The sequence below is a fragment of the Phocoena phocoena genome, chromosome 17 (assembly GCF_963924675.1).
Source record: "Phocoena phocoena chromosome 17, mPhoPho1.1, whole genome shotgun sequence".
NCBI classification, from domain to species: domain Eukaryota; kingdom Metazoa; phylum Chordata; class Mammalia; order Artiodactyla; family Phocoenidae; genus Phocoena; species Phocoena phocoena.
Genome location: NC_089235.1, coordinates 5,642,514 through 5,670,293, shown reverse-complemented (window position 1 = coordinate 5,670,293; position 27,780 = coordinate 5,642,514). Strand labels below are relative to the sequence as shown.

The 27,780-nt window shown below is 40.4% G+C and overlaps 1 protein-coding gene across 1 annotated transcript; it reads left to right on the top strand.

Annotated features, from left to right (window-relative positions):
* BPNT2 (3'(2'), 5'-bisphosphate nucleotidase 2) lies at positions 1 to 27,487 on the top strand. The gene is made up of 5 exons (XM_065895402.1): positions 1 to 633; positions 13,383 to 13,545; positions 14,630 to 14,725; positions 24,451 to 24,612; positions 26,130 to 27,487. The coding sequence occupies exons 1-5, from the start codon at positions 247 to 249 to the stop codon at positions 26,399 to 26,401; spliced, it is 1,080 nt and encodes a 359-aa protein (XP_065751474.1). The 5' UTR covers positions 1 to 246; the 3' UTR covers positions 26,402 to 27,487.
* Positions 27,488 to 27,780: the final 293 nt, after the last annotated feature.

The following is a 27,780-nucleotide window of genomic DNA, read 5'->3' as shown; positions in this document are numbered from 1 at the left end:
CGGCAGTTGGCTAACGTGTAAGCCAGGCGCGCGGGCCGGCTGAGTAACTGGGAGCGCGCCGCCCCGGGAATCGGGCGTGCGGAAAGGCGGCGAGGGGATTCTTGGCGCGGCTCGGCCTTTCCCGGGAGCGAGCGATGGGGCGCGCGGGCGCCGGGGAGCGGGCGCCGGTGTAGTCCGCGCGCTGCCCGACCCGGGAGCGCGGGCAGGCCTGTGAGGGCTGCCGCCCCGAGGGCCCGGCCTCCCGCCATGGCCCCCATGGGCATCCGCCTGTCCCCGCTGGGGGTGGCCGTGTTCTGCCTGCTGGGGCTCGGCGTGCTCTACCACCTCTACTCGGGCTTCCTGGCCGGCCGCTTCAGCCTCTTCGGCCTGGGCGGCGAGCCGAGCGGCGGGGCGGCGGGGCCCGCGGCCTCGGCCGACGGGGGCACGGTGGATCTGCGCGAGATGCTGGCCGTGTCGGTGCTGGCGGCCGTGCGCGGCGGCGACGAAGTGCGGCGCGTCCGCGAGAGCAACGTCCTCCACGAGAAGTCCAAGGGGAAGACGCGCGAGGGGGCCGACGACAAGATGACCAGCGGGGACGTGCTGTCCAACCGCAAGATGTTCTACCTGCTCAAGACCGCCTTCCCCAACGTGCAGGTGGGCGTCGCGAGCCGGCGCTGGGGCGGAGGGCGGAGCGGGGGCCTGGGCGCGGGTCCCGGCGCGTCGACTCCTGCAGCAGCCCCAGGCGTTCCGGCGCTGGCTCCGATTTTGCAGATCCGGAGACGGAGACGCCAAGGTTTAGGTGCTCAAGGTCATAACAGAGAGTTCTTGGAAGAGCTGGGTGAGGTCGCGGGGCGTCCGACTCGGGGCGCGTGACCTTCTGGCCCCTCCCCAGGTGTGCGCGCCCGCTTGGCACCTGGGATCTGGAGCTTTGGCTTCTGGGTGGGCCCTGCTCTCCAAAGGCAGAGAAAGTTAACTTCGCTCCCTGCCGCAGGCCCTTCTGTCGAATGAAAGGGTTGGACTAGCACCCCCAAGGCCCTCTAGCCTCCTTTCTTCTAATTGCTGGAAGGGTCGTGACTATAAAATACATGTTTTCTGGCGGACCTGCCAGGAACCAGCTGAAGGCCACGGCAGACGTCTTGCTGCAGAGCTCTGGGTGTGCAGGACATTTGTGGCTGGTGCGCCCACGATTTACTTTAGCTGTGGTCTCATCAGGACCCTCTTCCTGGCATATATTTGGGGGGCCCTTCAAGGAAGTGTTTCGAAGTATATTTCCCAGCAACTTCAGCCTTCTATCCCTTATTTACTCCAAAGAGTAAGGATTGAAGAACGTTTCTGGGGAAGGAATTGACATTTTCTTAGGGAGATCCAGACATTTTGGATTTGTTATTAATACTTGAAACTTCATCATTTCAGCGCAGCTGCTGTTGAATGAATAAAGCTTTTGAAAATGTGTTACAATCCAGAGGAAGAGCTCCCATAGTGTGGCGGTACTTCCTAAGTTTTAGCTCACCTAACAGTAGATTTTGGCGACGGGGAAGAAAAATTGTTTCCAGTGGAATTTTATTGATTAGATAAACAGTGAAACGTAAACCCCAGCTTCTTTGGAAGGTATCTGACCTTTTACTGTTGTTCTTGTAAGACTTAGGAGTATTGTCATTGTAGAGTTACATATCTTGTTGAACCCTCTCTCCAGTCTGTTGTATTACTGCTTTTTCTTTTTTTTTTTTTGGTCTTTTTTTCTTACTTTTTTTTTTTTTTTTTTTGTCTTTTTAAAAATTTTTTTGCGGTGGGAAGGAACTCTGGCTCTAGTATCATGAGCTGCTGGATACCTGATGTAATTGACATGATCGTTCTCAAACAAAACATAGAACACTTCAGGTTTTTCTTTTGCCCTACTGCGCTTTATCATCACAAATAATACTTATCTTGTGTTGGCTTCTGGATGTAAGATGTGCTTGTAAAATTTCTTTTTCACTTCTCCGAAGCACATGGTGTTCCCTGAGAGTTTGTGGAAAAAAACGGGAATTTCAGAGAAGTTGATATATGCTAGTTATAAACAATAGTGATAGTAACCACTTATTGAGTGTATTTTAGGTGTCCACATCCTGGCTACATAGGACTTGGCTTGATCCTCACAGCAACTTCAAGAAGTAAATTTTATTTTCCCACTTTCCACGTGGGAGACCTGAGACTCATGAAACTCCTCTCCACAGTTTATATGAACTACCTTTAGGAGGCTACTTAAAACGTGTAGTATGATTTTCTGGGGAAAATTTAAAATTGTAGAAGCTTAAAGGCAATAATAGTGAAATATAGCAGAGAGTTGACTTTTTAAAAAAGGCCAGTACAAAAATATTCTCAAATATTGGATGTGTATATCCATATGTACATGTGTGTTCACATGTGAACTTCACCCCACTGCACATCTATCAAAACTTTTGCCTTGGGTAACTTCCACAGGATTCTGCATTTGTTTTCTCCCTTCTTAACAAACGCTGGGGGAATAGCTGCCAAGGGTGATGAGCTGCATTTTGTTAAAACACAAAAACTAAGCTTTTTACAGATGTTGAAGTCTGCTTTTATGTAAAATAACTTTTTGTTTTCTTGTGACTGAATGTTTGCATGTACGTCTTCTGCGTGTCTTTTTGTGTTCGTTGTTGGATGGTGATTAGTGGAATAGAGGAGGTTATGTTCACTTACACAATGTCACAGTAGGATGGTGTCATGATGAGCTGTCTCCTTTTGTCAGTAAGTTGTTAGACTAGAGGCCAGATGTTACTGCCAGCTAGGTAGTGACTCAGCCCTACATTCTTTCCTGTCTCCTTCCCTTCCTCCAACACCTAGAAGTACAGTCTTAAATGTCTAGTTGTTTTTGAAGCTGCACCTGAAATGTTTTGGTGAGGATCTTAAGTCGAATCCCACTCAGTTTATGTCCCCATGGAAAATTAGCATTGAGAAACCACAGATCCTCTCCTTTTATCCTGGTGCCCTAAGCAAATGGAGAGAGGTCCCTTTCTCCCATGACTTCCCTGTCTGGAGTCAGAGGCTTGAGCGCGCCTCTCTTAATTGTTCACTCCTTAGTAAGAGGATATTGCAGGTGTCCCTCACTCTCAACTGGACAATTTTGTCCCCAGGGGACAGTTGGCAATGTCTGGAGATTTTTGGTTGTCACAACTGGGGGCAGAATGCTATTGGCATCTAGTAGGTAGAGGATAAACATCCCATAATGCACAGGACAGTCCCCCTTAATGAAGAATTATCTGGCCTAATTTTTCAATTGGTGCCGAGGTTGAGAAGCCCTGCTCTAAAGCAGTGCATGTTGGACTTCAATGGTGTTCCAGTGGTTAAGACTCCCCTCTTCCGGCGCTTCTACTGCAGGGAACCCAGCTTTGACCCCAGGTGGGGAACTAATATCCCACATGCTGCCCGGCGTGGCCAAAAAAAAAAAAAAGGTGCATATGCTGTCCTAAGAAAACTCAAGTTTGGCCTAGGATCTCTGGATTCCCTTTTGCCTTCGGTCTTTCTCACGTTTGGGATCTTGGGAGAGGTCTCAGGGCAGCCTTCCTCCTCTTCCTAAACACATCGGCAATGCTTGATTTCATGGTGTGAAAATAATAGTGACTGCAGCCATTTGTATGCCACTGTCTCATTGTGTGCTTGTGGGTAATGATGAAAATGGAGGCTGAGGATAGTTTTCTGGAGTGGATTTGCACTACAGAACACATTTAGATTTATAGTTGTGGTTTAATGTACAGGGAACTCTCTTTTTAAGGGGCTCCCGTCCTCAATTTGTTACAAGTTTTTGACAGTGATTTATTTGAAGATAAAGCATGATACTTCAAGCTGGTAGGAGTCTTGGGTCTGTGCCTTTCTTGACCCTCAGGGATGAGAGACTCTTCTCTCTCAACAGGAGTACTCACCGGAAAAGTTTGAGAAGCGCTAATATAGTGCAAAGAACACTCGCCTTAACGTCTTGTCCTGTCACCAGGCTAGGTGATCTTGGCCAGTCATTTAACTTTCTTTGGGCTACAGTTTCCTCTTCTATAAAATTGAGATAACTAGTAATTTGATAATTAGTACAGACATAAGCATCACAGACAGAGAAAAACCAAGTTCAAAGGAGCAGGTGGTATAGAGGTGGTAGTGTAGTAAATTCAAGTAGCCTGATGAACTTGAAACAGATGCACATGGAAGACTTACTGTGGAAGAAACTAGGAAGGTAGGCAGAGGCTAGATCCTAGGCTAATCTCAAAGAAGTTTGAACCTGATCTTTAGTTTAATCCTAGAGTACTAAAAGAAGGCCAGACTTACCTGACTTTTCTTGAAGCCTACATGATGCCATACTTTGTTTGGGCTTTGGGCATTGAGAGGTGAGTGAGACCAGTTAGGAGACTGTTTAACTAGACTTTGTGAGAGATGAGGACCCAAACTCAGGCAATGGGAAAACTATACTCAGCTTGTTTTACCAACCAACATTTATTTAGTCCTCGGTAAGTGGCAAGCCCCGAATTAAGCTTTTTCTTACCATTATTAATTTACTCTTGACAACAACGTAGGAGATTAAGTGCTATTACCTCCATTTTGCAGGTAAATAAATTGAGGCTTGGAGGGGTAAATAATTTGGCAAAGGTTACACAGGTAGAAAATCATCTTAGGCTCACAGAGATTCACTTAATGGTCTGGGAATTATCTCAGGTCTGTATAATTTTGTATATAAGGCAGCATAGGAGTAGCAAATAAAGTGTACTCTTAACTACGGTTTTTTAAAGGTTGGAAGAGCTCGTGGCGTAGATGCTTAGAGAATGGTTTGGAGGGGGTAGACCAGTTAGGAGGCTTTCTCAAGTGAGAGATGATGCATTTTGAATTGGGGGGTCATGGTTGTAGAGAGGAGGATATATGTGGAAGGATATGAGAGAATTTCTAGGGATGTGTGTCAAAAATGACTTCTGTTTCTGGCTTTCACAGTTGGCGTTTTGCTGGTGGTGAAGGGCAGTGGAGGATGACAAGTGCAATAGGGCACGTTACGAATGCCTTCTTAGCCTTGTTAAGTTAGAGGTGCCTTTGCAAGGTCCAAGGGGACTTGTTAAAGTGGTAGTTGAATATATGGGTCTTAAGCTCTGAAGAGACATTTGAATTAGAAATATAAGTTTGTGAGTCATCAATGTTGTAATATTAATTGAAACCAGTTTTGGACAGGGGTGCTTCGGGAGAGAATATAGTGTGAAAGGGAAGATCAGGGCCTAGGACCAAGAATAACGAAAACTGAAAATCATCATTTAGTAAGAAGACTAGCAGCCAGCTTTTATGAAGTGCTTACTCTGTGTTAAGCCCTGTACTGTTTGTTGGTTTTGCCTATTGTATGTCATTGATCCACCCGAAGAACCCTATAGGAAGGTGTATGTATCACCCACTTTTAGCAATAAGGTAACTGCAGCGCAGAAAGATTAAGTGACTAGCCTAGGTAAGTCACATACCCAGTAAAATGAGGAGCTAGAATGTAACTCAGGCAATCTGATGTAGAACACATACTCTTTGTAATGGCTCTGTGTGCAGGTCATTGGTAAATTTTGTGGGAGTTCTCTTGGTGTCTTGATGAGAAGGAAGCAAAATTTTAAAAGATGGGAAGTAAGGAAAAGGAGACATTAAGTAAGACAAGTCTTTCAAGAAATTGGGCTCTAAGGAGCTTGGCTAGGGTATTATGTGGGACTAAGAGAAGGTTCTGCGGATTTTTTGATTCATGTGTTTGTTTTTAAAGTGTGAGACACCAGAGCATGTTTATTTATAGGGGTATATTTGAGAGGTAATAGCTGGCAGTAAAAGGCTTCTGTAGGTAAAAGGAGAAGAAGACAGCTAGAGAGCTATATATATCCATTTAGAAAATAGTTATCGAATGCCTACTGAAAGCACAGTGTGAAGCATTATATCTAAAAACTTATTAGGATACAGTGATTTAGGGAGAAATGCAGTAAATGCTACCTTCTTAAGGCATTAACCAAAAGTTTCGTTGACCCCAGAGTAACTGAACTGTCATATGAATGGCACTAATTGTATTTTAGGGTCTTGATTCCTTATTCTTCAATTCCTTGGTGAGGACTGAGACAGATAGGCAGTAGTGATGAGAGCAGATTGAGTGGAAGGTCTTACAGGGAAGAAATGAAACTGCATCGATGAAGAATAACGTTGTCAATCAAGAAGTATTTATGTAGCACCTACTGTGCCAGGCCCTGGTTTGGGCACTGGGGATAGAGCTATAGTAATGAAGGAAACTGTGTCCTTGAGCTCACAGAACTTACGTACTCGTGAGTCAAGATAGATAGTAAACACATGAACACATACGTCAGATACTAATGAGGGCTTTGAAGAGAATAAGATTGTGTGGGGAGAGGGGTGGGGTGGGGTGGGGCCCTGCTCTGGCCATGGTGGTCAGGGAAGGCCACTCTGGGGCCCTGTTTAGGGGCTGAGAACTGAATGACGAGAAGCAGGCAGACCATCATGCAGAGGTTTGGGGAGAGTGTAGATGAACAGAAGAGTACAGGTGCAAAGGCCCTGAGGCCAGAGGATCAGACGAGGGCAAGTGAGTCTGGAGTGTAGTAAATAAGGGCGCAAATAGAGAAAGGTTACTGGAGCCAGATCATCCCAGACTTAACCTTGTAGGTGATGGTAAGAAGTCTGGATTTTATCTCAATGTAATGAATGAGAAACCATTGGAAGGTTTTAAGCAGGGAGTGACATGATGTGATTTAGGAAGATGTCAGGTTGCTGGGTTGAGAAGTGAAGCTTCAGAAAGGCAGTAATTGATCTCTTTTGTTCACTATTATATTCCCTTGCCCAAAGCAGTTTAGAATATGTAGTCATTAAATTGTTGTTGAATGAATGAATGAATCAGTGAATGCACGATTGGAGGCAGAGCAATCAAAGGCTATTTTTGGAATCCAAGTGAGAGACAGAGGGTGGTTCAAACTAGGATATATTTCTTGGTATACATAGTGACAGATATTTAGAATCGAGAGCTAGAATTTCCAGGGCTTACTGGCTGGTGGAATGTGGAAAATAATTGAGGAAGACTTACTGGTTTTGACTTTAACAACTGTTGGTAAGGCTGTTTACAATGGTGGGAGTGTTTATTAAATTTGTAGGTGTGACGTGGTAGTAGCAGGTAACAAATAGCTGTTGTGCAAAAACAGATCAGGTAATTGTGCTGATGTTCTTATTCTCTTACTCTGTTTGTTTCTCCCTTACCTGACTCTCAGTGAAAATCTTTTCAAATAAAATTCTGTAACTTGTTAGCACATACTCAGTTGAAAGAATATGAAGAAGCTGATGAACTCCAAGCAAAAATCTTAATCATTAAGGCACAATGATAGGGCTTTCCTGGTGGTCCAGTGGTTAAGAATCCACCTTCCAAGGCATGGGACGTGGGTTCGATCCCTGGTCAGGGACTAAGATCCCACATGCCACAGAGAAACTAAGCCCACGCGCTGCAGCTACTGAGCCTGCACGCCACAGCTAGAGAAGCCCGTGTGCTGCAACTACAGAGCCCGTGTGTTCTGGAGCCCGCGCGCCACAACTAGAGAAAAACCCATGCATAGCAACAAAGAGCCCATGTGCCGCAATGAAAGATCCTGTGTGCCACAACTAGGACCCGACACAGCCAAAAATAAATTAATTAATTTAAAAAAAAGGCACAGTCGTTGCCACTCAGACTTGGCACTACCGTTTTTGTAAAACTGGAGTGATCAAGACCCAGGAACTGCTTCTCTTTTCTTGGTGTCACATCCATTATTTGTTTTAAGTTTATTCTGGTTTTTGCATGTTCTTACTGCTGCATTCATTCATTGAGGTGGCCTAGCATTGTCATTAAGAGCGTGGGCTCTATACGCAAAATACTTTAGAGTGATATTTGCAAGATGGTAGTATAGGAATTCTCTATTGTCATTCCCTTATAGAACATTGATTTTGGCAGTCACCCACGGACAAGAGTTTCTTTGTGGGAGTCTGGGAGTCCAGCAGAGAAGTTTCAGCACATTACTGAGACAAAAACATCCAAAAATAGATGCATTGAAGAAGGCAAAAGGAACATTTTCACTTTTCTTACGTTGCCCCTCTGTCAAGGTAACACAGCTCAGTGCCAGGAGAGAGAGACCCCTTCAGCCTGTGATTTCACCCACAGGAGTGTGTGAGTGAGTGCCTGGCTTTTCTAGCCATGCAAGACACTGGCCAAAAGGCCTACTTTTTTTTCACCTCACCTAGATCACTGAGGTGATCTGCAAGTCTGAGGGGTTGGGAGAAACTGTGGGAGCACCTAAGTCAGGACTCAACTCATCAAACGGATGCTACTAACCTCTTTGCAGATGCTGTCAGGAGGCCTGCCCATAAGCCACTGGGGACTCCTTACCTGCAAACCCCCCCAAGTGGCCTGTGAACACCCCCAACAATACATGCCTCACCCACACCACCCATCCGCTTTGGCCTGATTTTGGCATATGCTCCCACAGACCATGAGATTAAGCCTTTGCAGATGGCTAGTGAACAAATGCAGAAAGTCACCATGACTCTGGGATGGGGAAAAGGCTCACAGACTTGAGCATTTCAGGACACCACCCTAGAGAAAACAAATGAGAGGCTCTCGGCACTTGGCCTGGCTTTAGGGGATTGAGATAAAGCAAACTGTAACAAGGGATGAAGAAGGTCAATATGTAATGATAAAAGGGCCATTTCATTAGGAGGATATAACAGTTGTAAATACCTGTGCACACAACATCGGAGCATCTGAATATATTAAGCATATATAGATCTGAAGCTAGAAAGAGAGCAATGCACAATAGTAGGGACTTCAGTACCCCACTTTCAGTTACAGATCATCCAGACAGATCATCAAGAAAGAAATAATAGACTTGCGCCATAGATTGAATGGACCTATCATACATATACAGAACATTTCATCAGCAGCAGAATAATACACATGCTTCTCAAACTCACATGGGATATTCTCCAGGATAGATCACATATTAGGCCAGAAAACAAGCCTTAACAAATTGAAGAATATTGAAATCATATCAAGCATCTTTTGTGACCACAATGATGTAAAACTAGAAGTCAGTAACAGAAGGAAAGCTGGAAAATTTACGAATATGTGAAAACTAAACAACACTCAGAAAAAGTCAAAAGGGGAATGAAAAAAAATATCTTGAAGTAAACAAAAATGGAAGCACAACATACCAAAGCTTACGGGATGCAGCAAAAGCAGTTCCAAGGGGGAAATTTATACAAAAAAAAGAAAAAAGCCTACATTAAGAAAAAAGAAAAATCTCAAACAACCTAACTCACACCTCAAGGAACTAGGAAAAGAAGAACAAACTAAGCCCAACATTAGCAGCAGGAAGGAAATAATAAAGATCAGAGCAGAAATAAGAGACTAGAAAAGCAATAGAAAATATGAACTGAGATCTGGTTTTTTGAAAAGGTAAAATTGACAAACCTTTAGCGAGACTAAGATAAGAGAATACTCGAATACATAAAATCAGTAATGAAAGCATAGACATTACACCTGATACTGCAAAATACAAAGGATCATAACAGACTACTATGAACAGTTATATGCCAACAAATTGGATAACCTAGAAGAAATGGATAAATACCTTAAAACAAAAACCTACCAAGACTGAACTAGGAAAAAATAGAATATCTGAACAGATCTGTAATTAGTAAGATTAAATCATTAGTCAAAAATCTCCCAACAAAGAAAATCCAAGGACCAGATGACTTCTTCAGTGAATTCAACCAAACGTTTAATGAAGAATTAATTGAAGTCCTTCCCAAATGCTTCCAAAAAATTGAAGAAGTAGCAACACTCCCAAACTCTCTTTATGAAACCAGCATTACCCTGATACCAAAGTCATACAAAGACACTACAAGAAAAGAGCATTACAGGCCAACATCCCTGATGAATATACATGTAAAAATTCTCAACAAAATACTAGCAAACTGAATTCAACAGCACATTTAAAGGATTAAACACCATGATCAAGTAGAATTTACCCCTGGGATGTAAGGACAGTTTAACATATGCAAATCAGTCAAGGTGATATACCACTTGAACAGAATGAAAGATAAAAATCGTATGATTCAACATACTTCCATGATAAAAACTCTCAACAAATTAAGTATAGGAGGACTATACCTCAACATAATAAAGGCCATGTATGACAGGACCACAGCTAATGTACTCAGTGGTGAAAAGCTTTTAGTTTTCCCTCTAAGATCAGAAACAAGACAAGGATGCTCACTTTTACGACATCCATTCAGCATAGTACTGGAAGTCCTGGCCAGAGCAATGAGGTAAGTAGAACAAATAAAATGCATCCAAATCAGAAAGGAAGAAGTAAAATTGTCTCTGCAGATGAGCCATTCTAACATATAGAACACCCTTAAGACTCCACCAAAATACTTTTGAAGTAATAAACAAATTCAGTAAAGTTGCAGGCTACAAAATCAACATGCAAAAATCAGTTATATTTCTGTACACTAACAACAGTGAACTATCTGAAAGAGAAATTAAGAAAACAGTCCCATTTACAATAACATCAAAAACAATAAAATATGAATAAATTTAACCAAGGCAGTGAAAGACCTGTATACTGAAAACTGAAAGACATTGATGAAAGAAATTGAAGAAGATACAAATAAATGGAAAGAGATTGCTTGTTCTTGGATTGGGAAAATTAATATTGTTAAAATATCTGTACTCCCCAAAGCAATCTTCAGATTCAGTGCAATCCTTATGAAAATTCCAATGGCATTTTTCAGAGAACTAGAACAAACAATCCTAAAATTCATACGGAACCACAAAAGACCTGAGTAGCCAAGCAAGAACAAAGCTGGAGGCATCACACTTTCTGATTTCAAATTATATTACAAAGCTATAGTAATCAAAACAATATGATAGTGGCATAAAACATACACATAGACCAATGGAATTTAATATAGAGTTCAGAAATAATCCAGTGCATATACGTCCAGCTAATCTTTGACAAGGTGCCAAGAACACACCATGGGAAAAGATAGACTCTTCAATAAATGGTGCTGGGAATGCTGGTTATCCATATGCAAAAGAATGAAACTGAACCTTTATCTTACACCACGCAACAAAAATTAACTCAAAATACACTAAGGATTTAAGTGTGACACCTAAAACCTAAAATTCCTTAGCATGGTCTTAGCAATGATTTTTTTTGGAAAAGGCACCAAAAAGCATGGAAAACAAAAGCAAAGATAAACAAGTGGGACAACATCAAACTAAAAAGCTTTTTGCACAGGAAAGGAGACAGTCAAGTAAATGAAAAGGCAACCTATGGAATGGCAGAAAGTATTTGCAAACCACACATATGATAAGGGGTTAATGTCTAAAACATGTAAGGAAGTCACTCAGCTCAGTAGCAAAAAATAAATAATTCAATTAAAAAATGGGCAAAGGACCCAAATAGACATTTTTCCAAAGAAGACATGTAATTAGCCATCTGATATATGAAAAGGTGCGCAACATCACTAATCATTAGGAAAATACAAATCAAAACCACAATGAGATATGAATTCACACCTGTTAGGATTGCTTTTATCAAATAGGCAAGAGATAAGTGTTGGCAAGGATGTGGAGAAAAGGGAGCTCTTACCTTTCATACTGTCGGTGGGAATGTAAATTGGTACAGCCATTATGGAAAACAGTGTGGAGGTTCTTCAAAAAAAATTTAAAATAGAACTGCTATATGATCCAGCAGTCTCATTTCTGGGTATATATCTGAATGAAATGAAATCAGTATCTGGAGGAAATATCTGTACTCGCAAGTGCATTGTAACAATATTCGTCATAGTTAAGATACGGAAACAACAGATAGATACGTGTCCATCTATGCATGAATGAATGAAGAAAATGTGATGCACACACACACCTAAAGTGGAATACTATTCAACTTTCAAAAAGAAGGACGTCTTGCCATTTGGGACAACATAGATGAACCTGGAGGGAACTCTGCTAAGTGAAATAAACCAGACAGAGAAAGTAAAATATTGTATCACATTTATATGTAACCACAATGAGAAGCCCATGCACCGCAATGAAGAGTAGCCCCTGCTTGCCACAACTAGAGAAAGTCCGTGCACAGCAATGAAGACCCAACGCAGCCAAATTTAAATAAATAAATAAATTTATTTTTTAATAAAGCAACTTACGGGCTTCCCTGGTGGCGCAGTGGTTGAGAGTCCGCCTGCCGATGCAGGGGACACAGGTTCATGCCCCGGTCTGGGAAGATTCCACATGCTGCGGAGCAGCTAGGCCCGTGAGCCATGGCCAATGAGCCTGCGCATCCAGAGCCTGTGCTCCGCAACGGGAGAGGCCACAGCAGTGAGAGGCCCGCATACCGCAAAAAAAAAAAAAAAAAGGCAACTTTCAATTATAACTAAGATGAATAAGTTCTGAGGATCTAATGTGCAGCAAGGTGACTGTGGTTTATATTACTGAATTATATACATGAAATTTGCTTCAAGAGTAGATCTTAAGTGTTTTCACCACAAAAGAAAAAAGTGAATACGTGATGTGGTAGATACGTCCATTTACTTAATTGTGGTACTTACTCCACAATGTATGTGTATATCATCTCATCATGTTGTACACTTTAAATACATTCAGCTTTGTCAGTTATACGTCAGTGAAGCTGGGGGAAAAAGCCAAAATATGTCAAGGAAAGTCACCCCACCATGATATTTATATATGTATATATATATACACACACATACATATATATATATCATGATATATCATATATATATATTTTTTCCTTTTCCCCAAAATGGATTGTTCTGTTTTCAAGAAGGGGTTAAAAAAAGTGTAGGGATTTTGATTGAAGTTGCTTTAAATCTGCAGTTTACAGATGAGAGAATTGACATCTTTATCATTGTTTTTAAGTCATATTGTTTTTAAGGCATAATTTTAAGTCCATTGTCACTTTTCTCTTTCTGACTCTTATAGTTACTTGTGTTCAGTGTTCCATAATATTGTCAGTCCATTTTCACACTTTTAGATCTTTTATTTTTCCTGAATATTATCAACTTTTAAATAGCTTATTTCCTTGATGTTTAGTTTCTTTTTATATTTCTCTATGTTTAGATTCTCTGTCCTGCTTACACAGCAAGCTAATTTCGAATATTAGATTGGAAAGCACTGGAAGACAATGTCGCTGGAATTTCTTACATATTTTCATTTTTCATTGGCATTCCTTGAAATAAAAATATTTATCTACTTTCAATTTATGGGATTTTGTCTGAATTGTTTTTCTCTATTCTGTTTTTTCCAGGTAGTGATTTTTTTCTAACTTTAAAACTTTTTTAACTGTCAATTATTTTTAATGCAGATAAATACTGAGGAACACGTGGATGCAACTGATCAGGAGGTTATCTTATGGGATCGTAAGATTCCTGAGGACATCCTAAAGGAAATAGCCACTCCTCAGGAAGTGCCAGCAGAGAGTGTTACAGTCTGGATTGACCCACTTGATGCTACACAGGAATATACTGGTAATTTTAAATTAAAGTTGATCTCAGACTTCATGTTGCCATTATGTACCGGAGAACCAGAACAAGGGCAGGTGGTGTATTCCTGGTGGTAAGTACTTTACCAACCTGACACAACTTTTCCAATTAGATTTTAAGATGGAGAGTTGGATTAAAGCACTGTGGAATGCAACTTCTGGAGTGGATCAATTATTCTCAACCTTTTTTTTTCCCTCAAATCACTGTATTATGGCATCCTCCTCTCACTGTGTCACTGATTCTTTAGTGAAGGGAAGTTTCTAGCAGTCACAGCAACAAAATAGTTCCTATCGGACCCCAGTTTATTGAAGTGTTGATTTACATATTGATTTATTTATTGAGGTGCTCGTTATTGAGGTATTTATTTATATAGCCAGAATACAATATTCACTTGTGATTTTGGGAATTTAGGTTTTATTCCATATGCATCTGTTCTTGGAATTCAAGATAGTAAATCCTAGGCACCCAGGGAGCAAGTAAACAGCAAAACAGAATTACTTCTCCCACCTCCTATTGCTGTTCTTTTCACCTAGTCCTAGCTCCTGTTTCACTTCTGTGGATCTTCTCTCAGTCCTTATTTCTTGCACAGAGATATATGATTTTCTGTGTTTGCTTTGTTCTCTTGGTACATAAAAGTTGATTGCTTATATATCTGTTCTTCTAAACGGTACGTTCTCTGAACATGGAGGCTTCTGCTTTTTCACCTTTGCAGTCTAGCGCTTAAGTACGGAACTTGGCCCAAAACAGACACTCAGTAGAGAACTATTTGGAGAACAGGGAGAAGACACTAGGTGTGTATATCTGATAGTAACTGAAATTATAAAACAATATTTTGCAGAAATAGTATAAATATGGAATATTGAGGGGTTTGTTTGTAAAGAGTTTTTCCTAGAGTGCAGTTGATTTGATGATATAATAATGATGATATTTAGTGAGCACATCCCTTGCACAGGGACTATTCTAAATGCTTTTTAAAGTTCTAAATGCTTTAAAAATTGAATTTTTAAATTCAATCCTAAAATTATTTTAATAATAATTTTTATTATTGGATTTTTTTTTTTTCTTGTAGAGGATCTTCGAAAATATGTTACTACTATGGTGTGTGTGGCTGTAAATGGTAAACCTGTGCTAGGAGTAATACATAAGCCATTTTCTGAATATACAGGTAAGAAATACGCTAGAGCTTCCAAGAGTTAACATTATTAAACCATTTGTCTGTAGTATTTACTGTCCTGTTGGAATCTCAGCTGTAGCTCAGTAATTGTTAAAGTCAGTCCCCTACCCTACCTCACCCCCTCCCTGGATACAGTGAGGATTTTATTGTTGGTACTAATAATATATGGCAAAGCAGAGCTTTCTAAACCTTGTTTAGAGAACAGAAACTGTGTTAAATGAAGATGAACGATTCTTAGTGTGTCGGGGAATACAACTGGGCATGGACTCCCCAGCAGCTGAGCTCCCCTCTGCTTCTGTCATTGCTGTTGCTGGGGATAAGGTCCAGGGCTCTTACACATTGGATTCTGTGTACGTTCTGAGATCCACCGTGAAGTGGACTTAGCCCAACCTGTTGTCATATCAGGAAATGAGCTTGATATTGCGGTGGTTGAGGGCAGTGCCAGTCTCAGCATTACAGTTGGGTTGTATCACTGTGAAAGTCTTAATAATCAGGCCATTCCCTCTGTAGGTCTGGACGCCCTTCCGAGCTCCTTTAGACCCTTGCTTCCCCACCTTCTTGATGCAGTAATGTTTGTTAGCTTCCTGCAGGTGACAGGTCAGATCCATGACAGTCGTGTTGGGAGGGGGAATATGGAAGGCCATGCCAAAGAGCTTGCCATTCAGCTCAGGAATGACCTTGCCCAAAGCCTTGTCAGAGCTAATGAATCCTGGGATGACATTTTGGGATCTGCACTTTGCCAGAGAGGCTAGTCATGGTCTTCCAGATATCAGTGATGGTGTGCACTGTGGGTTACAAGTCCACGATGACACCATGAATTTTCAGGGTGGTGAAGTGGAGGGAAACAATTAGTGGTATAAGCAGTATTGCTGACAGTCTGAAGGGAATCCTCATACTTTTAATTGGTAACTCCCGTCAAAAACTTGAGGCTAGGATTATGGCCCTTTTGACTCCAGTGTTCTCTAAGATGATGAAGTTCTTTTTTTTTTTTTTGCGGTACGCGGGCCTCTCACTGTTGTGGCCTCTCCCGTTGCGGAGCACAGGCTCCGGACGCGCAGGCTCAGCGGCCATGGCTCACGGGCCCAGCTGCTCCGCGGCATGTGGGATCTTCCCGGACCGGGGCATGAACCCCTGTCCCCTGCATCGGCAGGCGGACTCTCAACCACTGCGCCACCAGGGAAGCCCAATGATGAAGTTCTTGATGGGGACAGTATCTACTTTGCTAGTATTGAAAGCAGCCCTGATGACCAGTTATAGTAGGCTGAATAATGTCTCCTTCAAATTCACATCCATCCCTATATTAGTTTTCTAGAGCTGCCATTAAAAATCCCATAAACAGTGAGTCTTTAAAGAGCAGATATATAGTCTGTCATAGGTTTGGAGGCTAGAAGTCCAAAATCAAGGTGTGGGCAGAGCCATGCTCTCTGAAACCTACAGGGAAAAATCCTTCCATATCTTTCTCTTAGCTTCTGGTAGTTTGCTAGCAATCCCCGGTGTTTCTTGGTGTAAATCCAGTCTCTGCCTCTGTCATCGGTGTGTGTTGTGTCTCCCTGTGTGTCTGTGTCTGTGTGTCTTTTCTTATAAAGACACCAGTCATGGTAGATTAAGAGCCTACCCTACTCCAGCATGACTTCATCTTAACTAATTACATCTGCTAGTAACTTATGATCCTGTTTTCAAATAGAGGCAGGTTCTGATGTGCTGGGGGTCAGGACTTCAGCATGTCTTTCGGGGGAAAACAGTTCGTCTCATAACGACCCAGAACTTCAGAATGTGACCTTTCTTGGAAATAAGGTCCTGGCAGATATAATTAAGGTAAATATCAACATGAGCTCATCCTGCATTAGGGTGGGCCCTGAAGCCAATGAGAGCATCCTTAGAAGAAACAGAGAGCTCACAGACATACCAGGGGTAAGACGATGTGTTAGGAGGCAGGGCCTGGAGTGATGCATGCAAGCCGGGGGACACCAACGACTGCTGGCAGCCATAAGAAGCTAGGAGAAAGGCACAGAACAGACTCTCCCTTCGAGCTTCCAGAAGGAACAAACCCTGCCAACTTCGGGATTTTGGACTTGCTGGCCTCCAGACTGTGAGAAAATAAATTTCTCTCATTGTAAGCCACCAAGTTTGTGGTAATGTGTTATGGTAGCCCTAGGAAACTAACACATTGGGCATCCGTATAGTTTTATCGTTTACTCCAGCCTCATCCATCGTGTCTCATTGGTGTGGCTGACACTGCATAAAAATGCTGTCTGTCAAGTGGAGAGAAATAGAGACAAAGTTAATTTTTTATTACTGTAGATTATTTGCTTTGCAGAATAACCTTGTACCCGAATTCTAGCTGCTCTGAGATAGGCTAAACATATATATGAGGATTGGCTCTGCATTTCAAAACGAAATCTGCTTTGTATTATCTGACCTTTTAACTCCTTTTCATAATTCAGGTAGTTTTTTTTCAATTGGATGAGCTACAAAAGCTTCATGCCATTACTGTGGTAGTGTGCCTTAAGATTAATTATATAATTGCTTAATGGTTTATGGATTGCTTTCACATATTTCATTTAATCCTTACCACATTCGTTATTATACAGGTTAGACTTCTAGTTGAAGCTGTGTAGTAATCTGCACCAAAATGCAGGAGATTGAACCAAACAGTTGATTTCTCTCTTCTCCAGCAGCCTGTATGTAAGCAGACCATGGCAGCTCCCTGGTACCAAATTCTCACTCAAATTCTCTTGCTGTTTTGCTGTACTAAAGTTGGTTGCCCTCATCTGCATGACTGAGAATGGCTTACTGCTTCATCCACTTTCCGGCAGTGGAGAGGGCTAGAAGGCAGACGCGGAAGATGTTTCCCACTAAGGGTTTGACCTATAAGTTGTACACATCACTTCAGCTCACATCCATTGATCAAAACATAGCTGGAATCCAGCCACAAGGGAGGTGAAGAAATGTAGTCTTTATTTTCAGTGGCTATCCAAGCTGAAATTCAGGGGCTCTGTCCCTCAGGGAACACAGGGAGAGTGGATATTGGAGTGTAATGTAGCAGTACTGCTACACTTTGTCCAGCTCCTGAGGGTGGGACACGGTTACTACTAGCATCGCACTTACAGGTGAGAAAATGAGACTCAGAAATTTGATATGTTCCTCAAGATCATCCAGCTAAAGCAGAGGAGTCAACCCCGGAATTTCATACAATGGTGTATCACACCGCTTTCGGAATAATAACTCCATGAGTCCTAACGTGTGTAGTGTTTACAAGTTTATGTTCTCTCATTTGAACCTTTCGATAACTCTGGGGGACAAAGAAAAATGTTGTCTTTCTTGTAGATGAGAAAAGGGCCTTAGGCAGCTCTCATCGAGAAAACCATACAGTTTAAAATGTTACTGTAAGAGCCATCCACTCCTTATTAGTATCTTACATTTGTTTAGTATTTTCACAGTTAGTGAAGTGTATTGACATAAATTCATTTCAGTCTCAAAGTAACTCTGGAAAGAATATAAAATAGGAAATAGGTGACTTTCTTTTAATAACAAAGAGAAAACAGGCACATAAAGGTTGTGAACAGGGCTTAAGTCTTTGAGATCCTCTCATTCTTCTGACAGCGTCCCTCATGCCTGTTTCTGTCAGTTAGGACTGCCTTTAGCTGCGTAGAAAATAAATCGTCTTTGCAGTGGTTAGACAAGTAAGGGCTTTATTTTTCTCACCTGATTAAGAGGGCCACAGGGTAGGAGTGATTCGGTGGCTTCTGATCCTCTTAAATGCCTGACTCTCTTTCTGCTCTTTCTTCTTAGAAGGTGGCATTTTGTTTGCATGCTCACAAAAATGGGCGATTCCAGTTACCATGGCTCTATTCTAGGCAGGAAGAAAGGGCAAAGAAGAGGGACAAAAGATCTATCTTAGATATTCTATTTGGAAAGACTGACTTTGAAGCCCTCCGCTTCATCTCATTGGCCAAATGTCACGTGGCACGCTTAGCTGCCAACAGAGCCTGCTGCCCAAAGAGAATTCAAAGTGGGATAGAGAAAATGCAGAGAAAGTTGATATCAGAGAGGCCGATAGGTCCTGGTCTCCACATCTGTTCATGTTAGGAGGGAGAATGGCGATTATAAAACCTCCATTTTTAAAAACCTTTATTCCATCAGAATATACAATATGCTCCCCTCATAGGCTTAGGAACATAAGGTGCTTGCTAGTGTGCAAACATTCCAAAAGAATCAATATGCCCTTAATTAGGTGTGGGTTGACCTTCCATTCCTGGATCTAAGGTTTGTTTGGCTTGTGCCCTCTTTGGGACTATTGTTTTCACATCCAGACTGTATATTGATGTTGGCAGAGTACAAACTGTCAAGTATTGTGTATTTACCAGAATTTAGCTACACTTGACTATAATGGGAGCTAGATATTATAGTTGCTGGCAACAGAACAAAGCTGATCAAAATTCTTCTCAGACTTAATTAGAATTAATTCACTGAGTGAAATACTTAAAAGCAAGAGATACTAGAATAGTACATATTTTAATGAAGTAATATATAAGTAGGTGTAGTATATCCGCTCAGTGGAAATTTGTAGCTATTAAAAATAAGTGATAATGTCTGCCGTATGTGTAGAAAAGTACCAACCACTTTCTATTTCCTACTGGACTTTTTGTTAGCATGTCTTATAGACTAAACATATTCTGTTGGCTGCTTTTAGCTTATCACTGCTACCTTATCATCAACACCAATCTTTTATATTTATTTAAGCACCTACTGTATTTTTTTAGGGGCTTGAAATAATTTTGTCCATATAAATGTTATGACTGAATGTCTTGAGTTTATGTGATCTGAAATATATATTTTTAATATTAAATTAGTAATTCTTATCTAAAATTACTCTTGTACTATCTATTGAGATATAGTCTTTATTCTCTTACACAATACTGACCTCTAGAGATACAGCATTGTAAATTCACTTCTTAATAAAACTTTTTGATCATCTCTAAAAAGAATTTATAGGATTTTTTTGCTTCTCATTTTACTTTTATTATGACTAATTCAAAAACCCAATTATAATGAATTTTCATGTACTCCATCCAGATTTAACAGTTGATAACATTTTTATATATTTGCTTTTATTTATTCATTTATTTCTTTATTTGCCTATGTACTTTAGAGAAAATTACAAGGATCATGACATTTTACCCCTATATATTTCAATATGCATCTCTAAAAAGAACATGTTTCTAAACAAGAACAGTACTATTAATATAATAATAAAGTTAAGAATTATTCCATAATTGATCCAATAGTCACATTTCCCCCAATTGTTCCTAAATTGGATTTTACAACCTGTTATTACCTCAGACCAAAATCCAGTCAAGGACAAGCATTTCTTTTGGTTGTTAGGTTGCTATGTTAAATTCTTCTAATGTAGATCCTAGAACAGCCCCCAGTCCCCTTTATCTCCAGACATTGACTTGTTGAGGAGGTCAGGTCCCTTGTCATAGAATGTCCTGCCTCTTGGATTCTTCTGATAATTTTCCCAGGCTGTTGTTTAACTTGTTTATTTTTCATCTTCTTTTTCTTATAAAGTGTAACAGATCTGGAGGCTTGATTGGATTAAGGTTAAATATTTTTCTCAAGAACACATTTTAGGTACTCTTCATGTACTTCCTACTGCATCACATTATGTTACATATGTGTCATCTCACCATTAATGATGTTAATAAGATGGTTAAGGTGTTCATGACCAGACTTCTCAGTTATAAAATTACGGTGATTCTCTTGGTATCAGCAGGTAATCTAGAGAGAGATTTTGGCATCATTTGAAATCAGGATTCCATTAAACCTTCCATATAATAGTTTTAAGATCTATTTAAGATGTAAAATGGGATTTTCAATTCTGTTGTTTTTTTCTACATATGTCAGCTGAAGTTCTGTAGAGGTTCTGTAGAGAAAGTTCTCCATCAACTTGGGGTTATTTATTTACCGTAAAACATGGTTTCTACTCAAAGACACCTTTACCAGTTTTCCTTTACCAATTTTCAAGTTAAGGTTAGGGTAAAAACCACTTCTGGTGCAAACAGATGTTATTCTGGGGCAAGAGTAGGCATTCTCTCTCTCTCTTTAATATCCTTATCTCCTGGATTTTTATATATTCAATGTGATTCAAACTACAGTTATTATTTTTTAAGTTTAATTTGTTCTTCTGTTGTTGCATTTTTTAGTAACACTTTAATATATACTTTTCTCTTTAAATACCACTATATAGTCATCTTCTTCAAGTATTACCTATTGGTAATTCTCTCCTAGCAGCAGCAATTAAATTAGCTTAGTTTAGCCTTCTTGACCAACTGTCCCATGTTAGTCAATCATATTTTTTTGATGTTTATCCTTCTACTCCACTATTCAAATCTTCAGATTTAAATGGTGTCCTTCAACTCTCAGTAATCAACTATGAGGTAACATTTCTACACCTTTTTCCTACCTTTGTCTTTCTCTTGAATCCACAGTTACAGTTATTCAGTGCTTACCAGCAGTACTTCCGCTGAGAGTCCCTCAGTCAGCCTTTGGTTGGGTAAAGCCTGTCCTCTAATAGATTACTTAAGAAGAGATAGCTCATGAATGCCCAATTACCTGAATTCTTATGGGAAAAGCTTTCTCTATAGCGTTGATACTTGGAAAGACCACTTGGCTAGTTATATATGTATTTTAAAACTGTATTTGTTTCCTAGGGCAGTTATAACAAATTACCACAGACTGGGTGACTTAAAACAATAGAACTATATTCTCATATTTCCGGAGGCCAGAAGTCTGATGTCGAGTGGTTGACAGTGTCACGCTCAAGAGAAGACTCCTTCCGTGCCTCTTCCAGCTTCTGGTGGCTCCAGGCATTCCTTGGCCTGCCTTGGTTTGTAGACACTTCCCTCCAATTCATGTCTTCTTCACATTCTGTCTCTGTATTTCTGCATTTCCTCTTCTTATAAGGATACCAGTCATTAGATTTAGGGTCCACTCTAATCCATTATGACCTCAGCTTTACTTCTGCAAAGACCCTATTTCCAAATGAGGTCACTTTCTGAAGGCTCAGGATAGACCTGAACTTTGGTAGGACGTTATTCAACCCACTATACACCGTTTTTTCTTGGTTAAATGGTGTAAACTCTTGAACTGGTGTGACATCCGTGTAGGCATGTGTTGAATCTTGACAAAAAGGCTTATAATCTGATTTTCTTTTCTTTGTAAGTAGCTTGGTCTTTTTGCCTGGTATGCCAAAGAACATTATCTTTAGAGTCTCATAAAAGAACTATGACCTATCCCAGATTCAGAGTTGGCATTCTGGGCAGTTGTCTCCATATTATGTCTCAGTGTGGACATTTAGGTTCTCTTTATTTCAAGGACATTTTCTTGAATCATAACTTTAAAGATTAGTTCTGTTTCACTTTGTTTTTCTGTTTCATGGACTCCTAATGTATGTATGCTGACTCTTCTTTCATTGGTTTCCATATGGATCACTTTTACTCTGGTCCCTTTTATGTGTTTACTTGTCTCATTTATTTTTTGTTTTTCTTATTGCTTTCTATGCTTTTGGGCAATTCTGTTGTCCCTTGTGTATCCTGTGATTTAGTACTAAGCCTTTAATGATTTTGTCCTTTTGTTTGTTTGTTTGTTTTTTGTGGTACGTGGGCCTCTCACTGTTGTGGCCTCTCCCGTTGCGGAGCACAGGCTCCGGACGCGCAGGCTCAGCGGCCATGGCTCACGGGCCCAGCCACTCAGTGTCATGTGGGATCCTCCCAGACTGGGGCACGAACCCGTGTCCCCTGCATTGGCAGGCAGACTCTCAACCACTGTGCCACCAGAGAAGCCCTGTCCTTTTTTTTTTTCTTCAGTTTATTTCCTGTGTTATATGAGTTCCCATTTCATATCTTCCTATTGTTTATTTATCTCTTCTGATTTGTTCTTTTTTATTTGTTCCATAGCATTCTTTTTATTTTTTTTTGTTGCTTGTTTATTTTTAACTGTGTTGCAGTGTTGCATTACAGCCTTAACTCTGCTTTGTAGAAATTTTCAAGTAGCCTGAAATGTTTTAATCGTCATTCCTTATGTTTTCTTCTTTTTCAATAGACATTGCAGTTCTATATTTCTTATTTCTATTTGATCCAGTTTCTGTGGAATTGGGGGAAGGGTGGTAGCAGGACAGAGGTTTGGGTAATTCTTGGTTTACGAGCTTTCTTTAATGTTAGTGTGAGGAAGGCATTGTCTTTATTAGTAGGCCTCTTTTTTTTCTGTTTTCACATTTTTTCTTTCTTGGTTGACCCTTTCTTTTTTCAATAGGGCCCTTACCTTCAACCCCTTCCTTCTTTTTAGTCCTCTTTGCCGTCTTCCAAATTGTCTCTCTTAGAGAAACGTCCTAAAAGATGTACTTCATCCAGTGTGCTCTTGAGACTTCACTCTTGTTTCCGTGTCTTCTCCCAGCCTCCTTTACCCACTGCTCTGTTGCCAAGTCTCAGGCCTCCTTTCAGTAGTTCTCATTTTAGATGGGACCTTTCCTTCTGGGGAGAGATTCTGACTATTGCTATCTGAGTTTGCCACCACTTCCATGAAGCTCCTGCCATATTCCCTATACAGGGTCAGCTGCGGTACTTACTCTGCTGATCTTTGGTATTTACTCCCCTTCTTTCTGATAAATTTGTGTTTATAGCTATCCTCTGTCTCCTACTTATTCTTTAGGTATTAGTTAACTCTGTTTTTGTTCTCTTTGTTGCTGTGTGTGGTTTTGGAAAGACGTGTGAGAAGAATCTGAGAGACTGCCATCAGCTTGGGGAACTCAGAAACCTAGACTCTGTTCATTTTTAAAATTTTTTTCTGCAGCCAGGAGTAAGTGGTAACGTAACTGCCTACATTGCTAGCTGTGGTGGACTATATTTTATCTCACAGTGAGTGACTACTAGAATAGTAATCTCATTGAGATATTTATGAGGAAGTTTGTCTTCTTGTATAGTTTGGTAGTCAGTAAAGAAAACTTCAAAACCAAGAAGAACATTTCAAGCCATCTCTGCAATCTCCTCACCTTAAAAATTTCTGGTCTACTTTGAAATCTAGTGCTTCTTCTTTTTATACTCTCTGATGTAGCAGGTATGTAAACCTAACTCACTTACCTCTTTGACTGTTTTATATTTATAAAGCTCATTAGGAAATTGAGCCAATATACAAATAATTGAAACCGTGAATATATCAGACGAAAAGGCAGTATAGAAGAAAAGTCGTTTTTAAATTTTGAATTATGTCGTAGGTTGCCGCAGGTTGTGTTGCCCAGGAATCAGACTTTGGGGTGGAGATTAGAGGGCAGGATGTTTACTAGAGTGCTCTTGGGATCAGATTTGTGGAAGGGAGGGAAGGAGGTAGGAGAAGTTGAGTTGCAGCATGGTCCCAGTGAAGACTCGGCAGCTCCCCTACAGGGAGCTCTGGAGCCTGGGCTTTCTTAAGCCAAGGAGTTAATAGTCACTGTTTCTGGTTGGGCAGGATTGCATAGCCTCTTTTAGTTTTGTTTTAATATGTGACTATTGTAAAAAAAAAATAAACATATTACTCTTGTACTCAGAAAATGAAAGCTTCCTGTTTTGGAAAAAAGTATGAGTAATTCTTTGGAAGAAGTTTTTTTTCAGTCACTCTTGACACTTTGAGTTCTGGTTTTAAAAGCTTCAGTGCCATTACTGGCTGTTACATTTTCTTTCCAGCTTGGGCGATGGTAGACCATGGGTCAAATGTGAAAGCCCGCGCTTCTTACAACGAGAAGACCCCGAGGATCGTTGTGTCTCGCTCACATTCAGGAATGGTCAAGCAGGTTGCTCTTCAGACTTTCGGAAACCAGACCACAATCATCCCGGCGGGTGGTGCTGGTATGTTCCTACTCCCCTGCGGTGCCTGTGCAGTGTTCCCTGTGAGGCCAAGGCCATGTCAGGAGGCAAATTCGGTTGTCCCATCCTTGGGAAGAAAGTGAGAATGGACAGTGGGCTTTCAAGACAGGCATGGTCTCCTACTTGGTGATCTCGAGAGTGGGATTCAGTCACACGTGCCTCCTTGGTAGAGAGAGTCTCACAATAGAAACAGTCTCACAATGGTGATTTCTGTTCCTAGAATACTACAAAAGCCATGTTTCTGACATTGATGGTTGTTATATATATGATCTGATTGTGAAATAATTGTGCTACTAGTTTAACTGTAAGAATAGCAAGGAGAGGAAGAAAGATCCAGCACATCACAACGCTTTATTTAGCAGCAGGGTGCCAGGAATCATCAGAAGTGTTACTAGAATGGCCAACCCCTTGGTCACTGTTAACGCCCCTGAACTCCTCAGCTTTGGTGTCTGGGAGGAGCCACAGAGCCTAGTGCCCATCCAGCTTAATGCAGATTCTGTATTATTGCATTCCCTATGTTCTAGCTCAGGGTCAGCTGACTTTTTCTGAAAGGCCCGATAGTAAATATTTTAGTCTTTGTGAGTCACATGATCTCTTTTGCATACTATTATTTGATTTTTTTTTTTAACCGCACTTTAAAAATACCAAAAAAAACCATCTATAGCTTGAGGGCTGCACAAAAGCAGGCCATGGCCCAGACTTAGCTCCTGGGTCATTTGCCTGCCTTGTTTTGAGTGTTGTTTAATATGGCAGAAGTGTTGTAATTCAAACAAATAGCAAATTATAGTCGGAAACATTTGTGTTTGAAAACCTTTTCAGCAAAGTAATAAAGGGAAAAGTAGTGCTTTTAACCTTTAAGACTAATAGTTTTAGTTTACTGCTGACCTATACGTGTCTTTCTTAACATGGCTTTATTGTTTTCTTACAGACTCTCAGTTTGGTTAGGAAAGGTGATATCCAAAATGCCCAGTAGGAATGGGATAAACTAGATTTTAGACCCAGTTTCTTCTGGGTTTGTTTTATTTTATTTTTTTATTTTTAAAATTCTGCCTCATTACAAAAAACACTTAAGATAGTAGCATTATCTCGTGCTTTCTTCTTTCAAATCCAGCCTTCCTGGAGACTCAAGGGAAACCTGTGGTTGTTTAGCTTTAGTGTAACAGTCCGTAGGAGACGGTCCATGTGAAGGTATCACCCCGTGGAAGACAAGCACAAAGTGGATTTAAATTTTAAAAATTATAGGCATATATTTGTTTATATTTGAGAACAGCTTAATAAATTACTTTGCAGTATTGTTTTTTGGCTCATTTGGGTTTAATGTCTGCACTATTACTTAAAAAAAAAACCTTTTTAAAATAAGTTTAGACTTAGCAGTGGCAAAGATAGTACAGAGATCTCCTGCACACCCTGTGCTGTTATTTTAACAATGTACTCAAAACAGTAAGCTCCTTTCTTCAAATCTTTCAGACAATAACCTAAATTCTGTGTTTATCTTGTAGGTTATAAAGTTTTAGCACTCTTGGATGTGCCTGATAAGAGTCAAGAGAAAGCTGATCTATATATCCATGTGACATATATAAAAAAGTGGGATATATGTGCTGGCAACGCCATCTTAAAAGCCCTTGGGGGGCATATGACTACCCTGAGTGGGGAAGAAATCAGTTACACGGGTTCCGACGGCATTGAAGGAGGGCTCCTCGCCAGCATCAGAATGAACCACCAAGCTCTGGTCAGAAAACTCCCCAGTCTAGAGAAGACAGGACATAAATAAGCCACGCTGGTTACAGGTCACCGCTCCTCCAGAGCTGAACGGTCAGCCTGGAACGCTGGAGGCTTCAAAGCATTGGTGGAGACTGCATGGTTAAGGCCATCCCGCACTTTTTAAAGTATTTATGAAGCATCAGAGACTTATTTTCCCTGTAATAGGATGCAAGATCAGGGAGAATGGGTTGCTTCCTGTCTCAAGTATTGTCTTTATTTTTGAGACTATTTTCGTACAGTTGTCATACACAAGGCGCATATATATATATTTGTGAATTAAAATCTATAGTCGAGTCTACATTGTTATGAGTCACCATTTTCACACAATATCATGAATCTTCACTGTTTGTTAGTACTTTCGTATAGAATTGGGCTGAAGAAAGGATTGATTTTGTGTAGATGTTTAATATTACTTTACAATTATATCTCATTGAAAATAAAATAATTGGGGGTTTTTACCCCTAGTTCAGATGGAAAGCACAAGAAGCTACAAGTTCATTAATATGCAACAAATTCTCTATCACTTACTGAATATATTTCTTATGGATTAAAATAGAAAAAGCTTAAATTGTTTTTTTTCTTTGAAATTTTAATAACAGGTTCACCAGCCAGTAGCGAGTATAGATATATGATGGTTGCGTTGTAACTGTAATTTCTGTGTGTATGTGTTTTGTTTTTATAAAGAAAAGTGTGTGTGTACCTATGGGTTCAACATTTCTGCCATCTTGCTGGTAGTTTTCATTTGCCCTGTGGACGGTGCATGGTTCCATCCTTTCCCTCTTGACCAGCATTAGTCTTTAACTTGTAAGGTTTGGATTAAGGTTTCAGGGTTAGCATTAGAATTTGGTATATTTTCTCATTAGGGATAAAATATGCTGTATAAGGCATTAGAAAAATATAAATGATCCTCTTATTAACTGAAAGTTATTTGACATTACGTGAATTGAGCTAGCTTTTATTATTTTCAAAAGCCTTGTTATAGTACTTTTTAAAAAATTTGCCAGGTTTGTATATAGAGATTCTCTCATTATCAAGAATAAGTTAAGGTTGCTTTTGCCGTGGTTAGTTTTACCATTAATAAATGGATCTAACCTAACCAAACTAAGTATTAACTTTTGAGATACTTTGTATCTTCCCTTCAGATTAAAAAAATGAAGATTGGAGTTACTTTTTGTTGAATTTTTTTCCTATTCAAGAGAGCAGAATCTGGTTGGAAGAAAGGCTGTGACATGTTCACTGTGTCACTGCAATTTGAGCCTTGCTTTGTAGGATACCTTCCATTGGGATGTCTGATTTCCCTCAATGTGATAGCTGGAAATTTCAGGTAAACAGTAGCATTATTTCACGTGACTTTGCTATAGTTTTATTCCATAACACTGATAAGGAGAG

What these genes read in the sequence shown, in the direction of transcription:
- BPNT2 (XM_065895402.1), top strand. Translation starts at nt 247, where the DNA reads ATGGCCCCCATGGGCATCCGCCTGTCCCCGCTGGGGGTGGCCGTGTTC. An exon ending in CCGCCTTCCCCAACGTGCAG is followed by an intron (nt 634 to 13,382) that starts GTGGGCGTCGCG and finishes TTTTTAATGCAG; the next exon opens with ATAAATACTGAGGAACACGT. An exon ending in GCCATTTTCTGAATATACAG is followed by an intron (nt 14,726 to 24,450) that starts GTAAGAAATACG and finishes TTTTCTTTCCAG; the next exon opens with CTTGGGCGATGGTAGACCAT.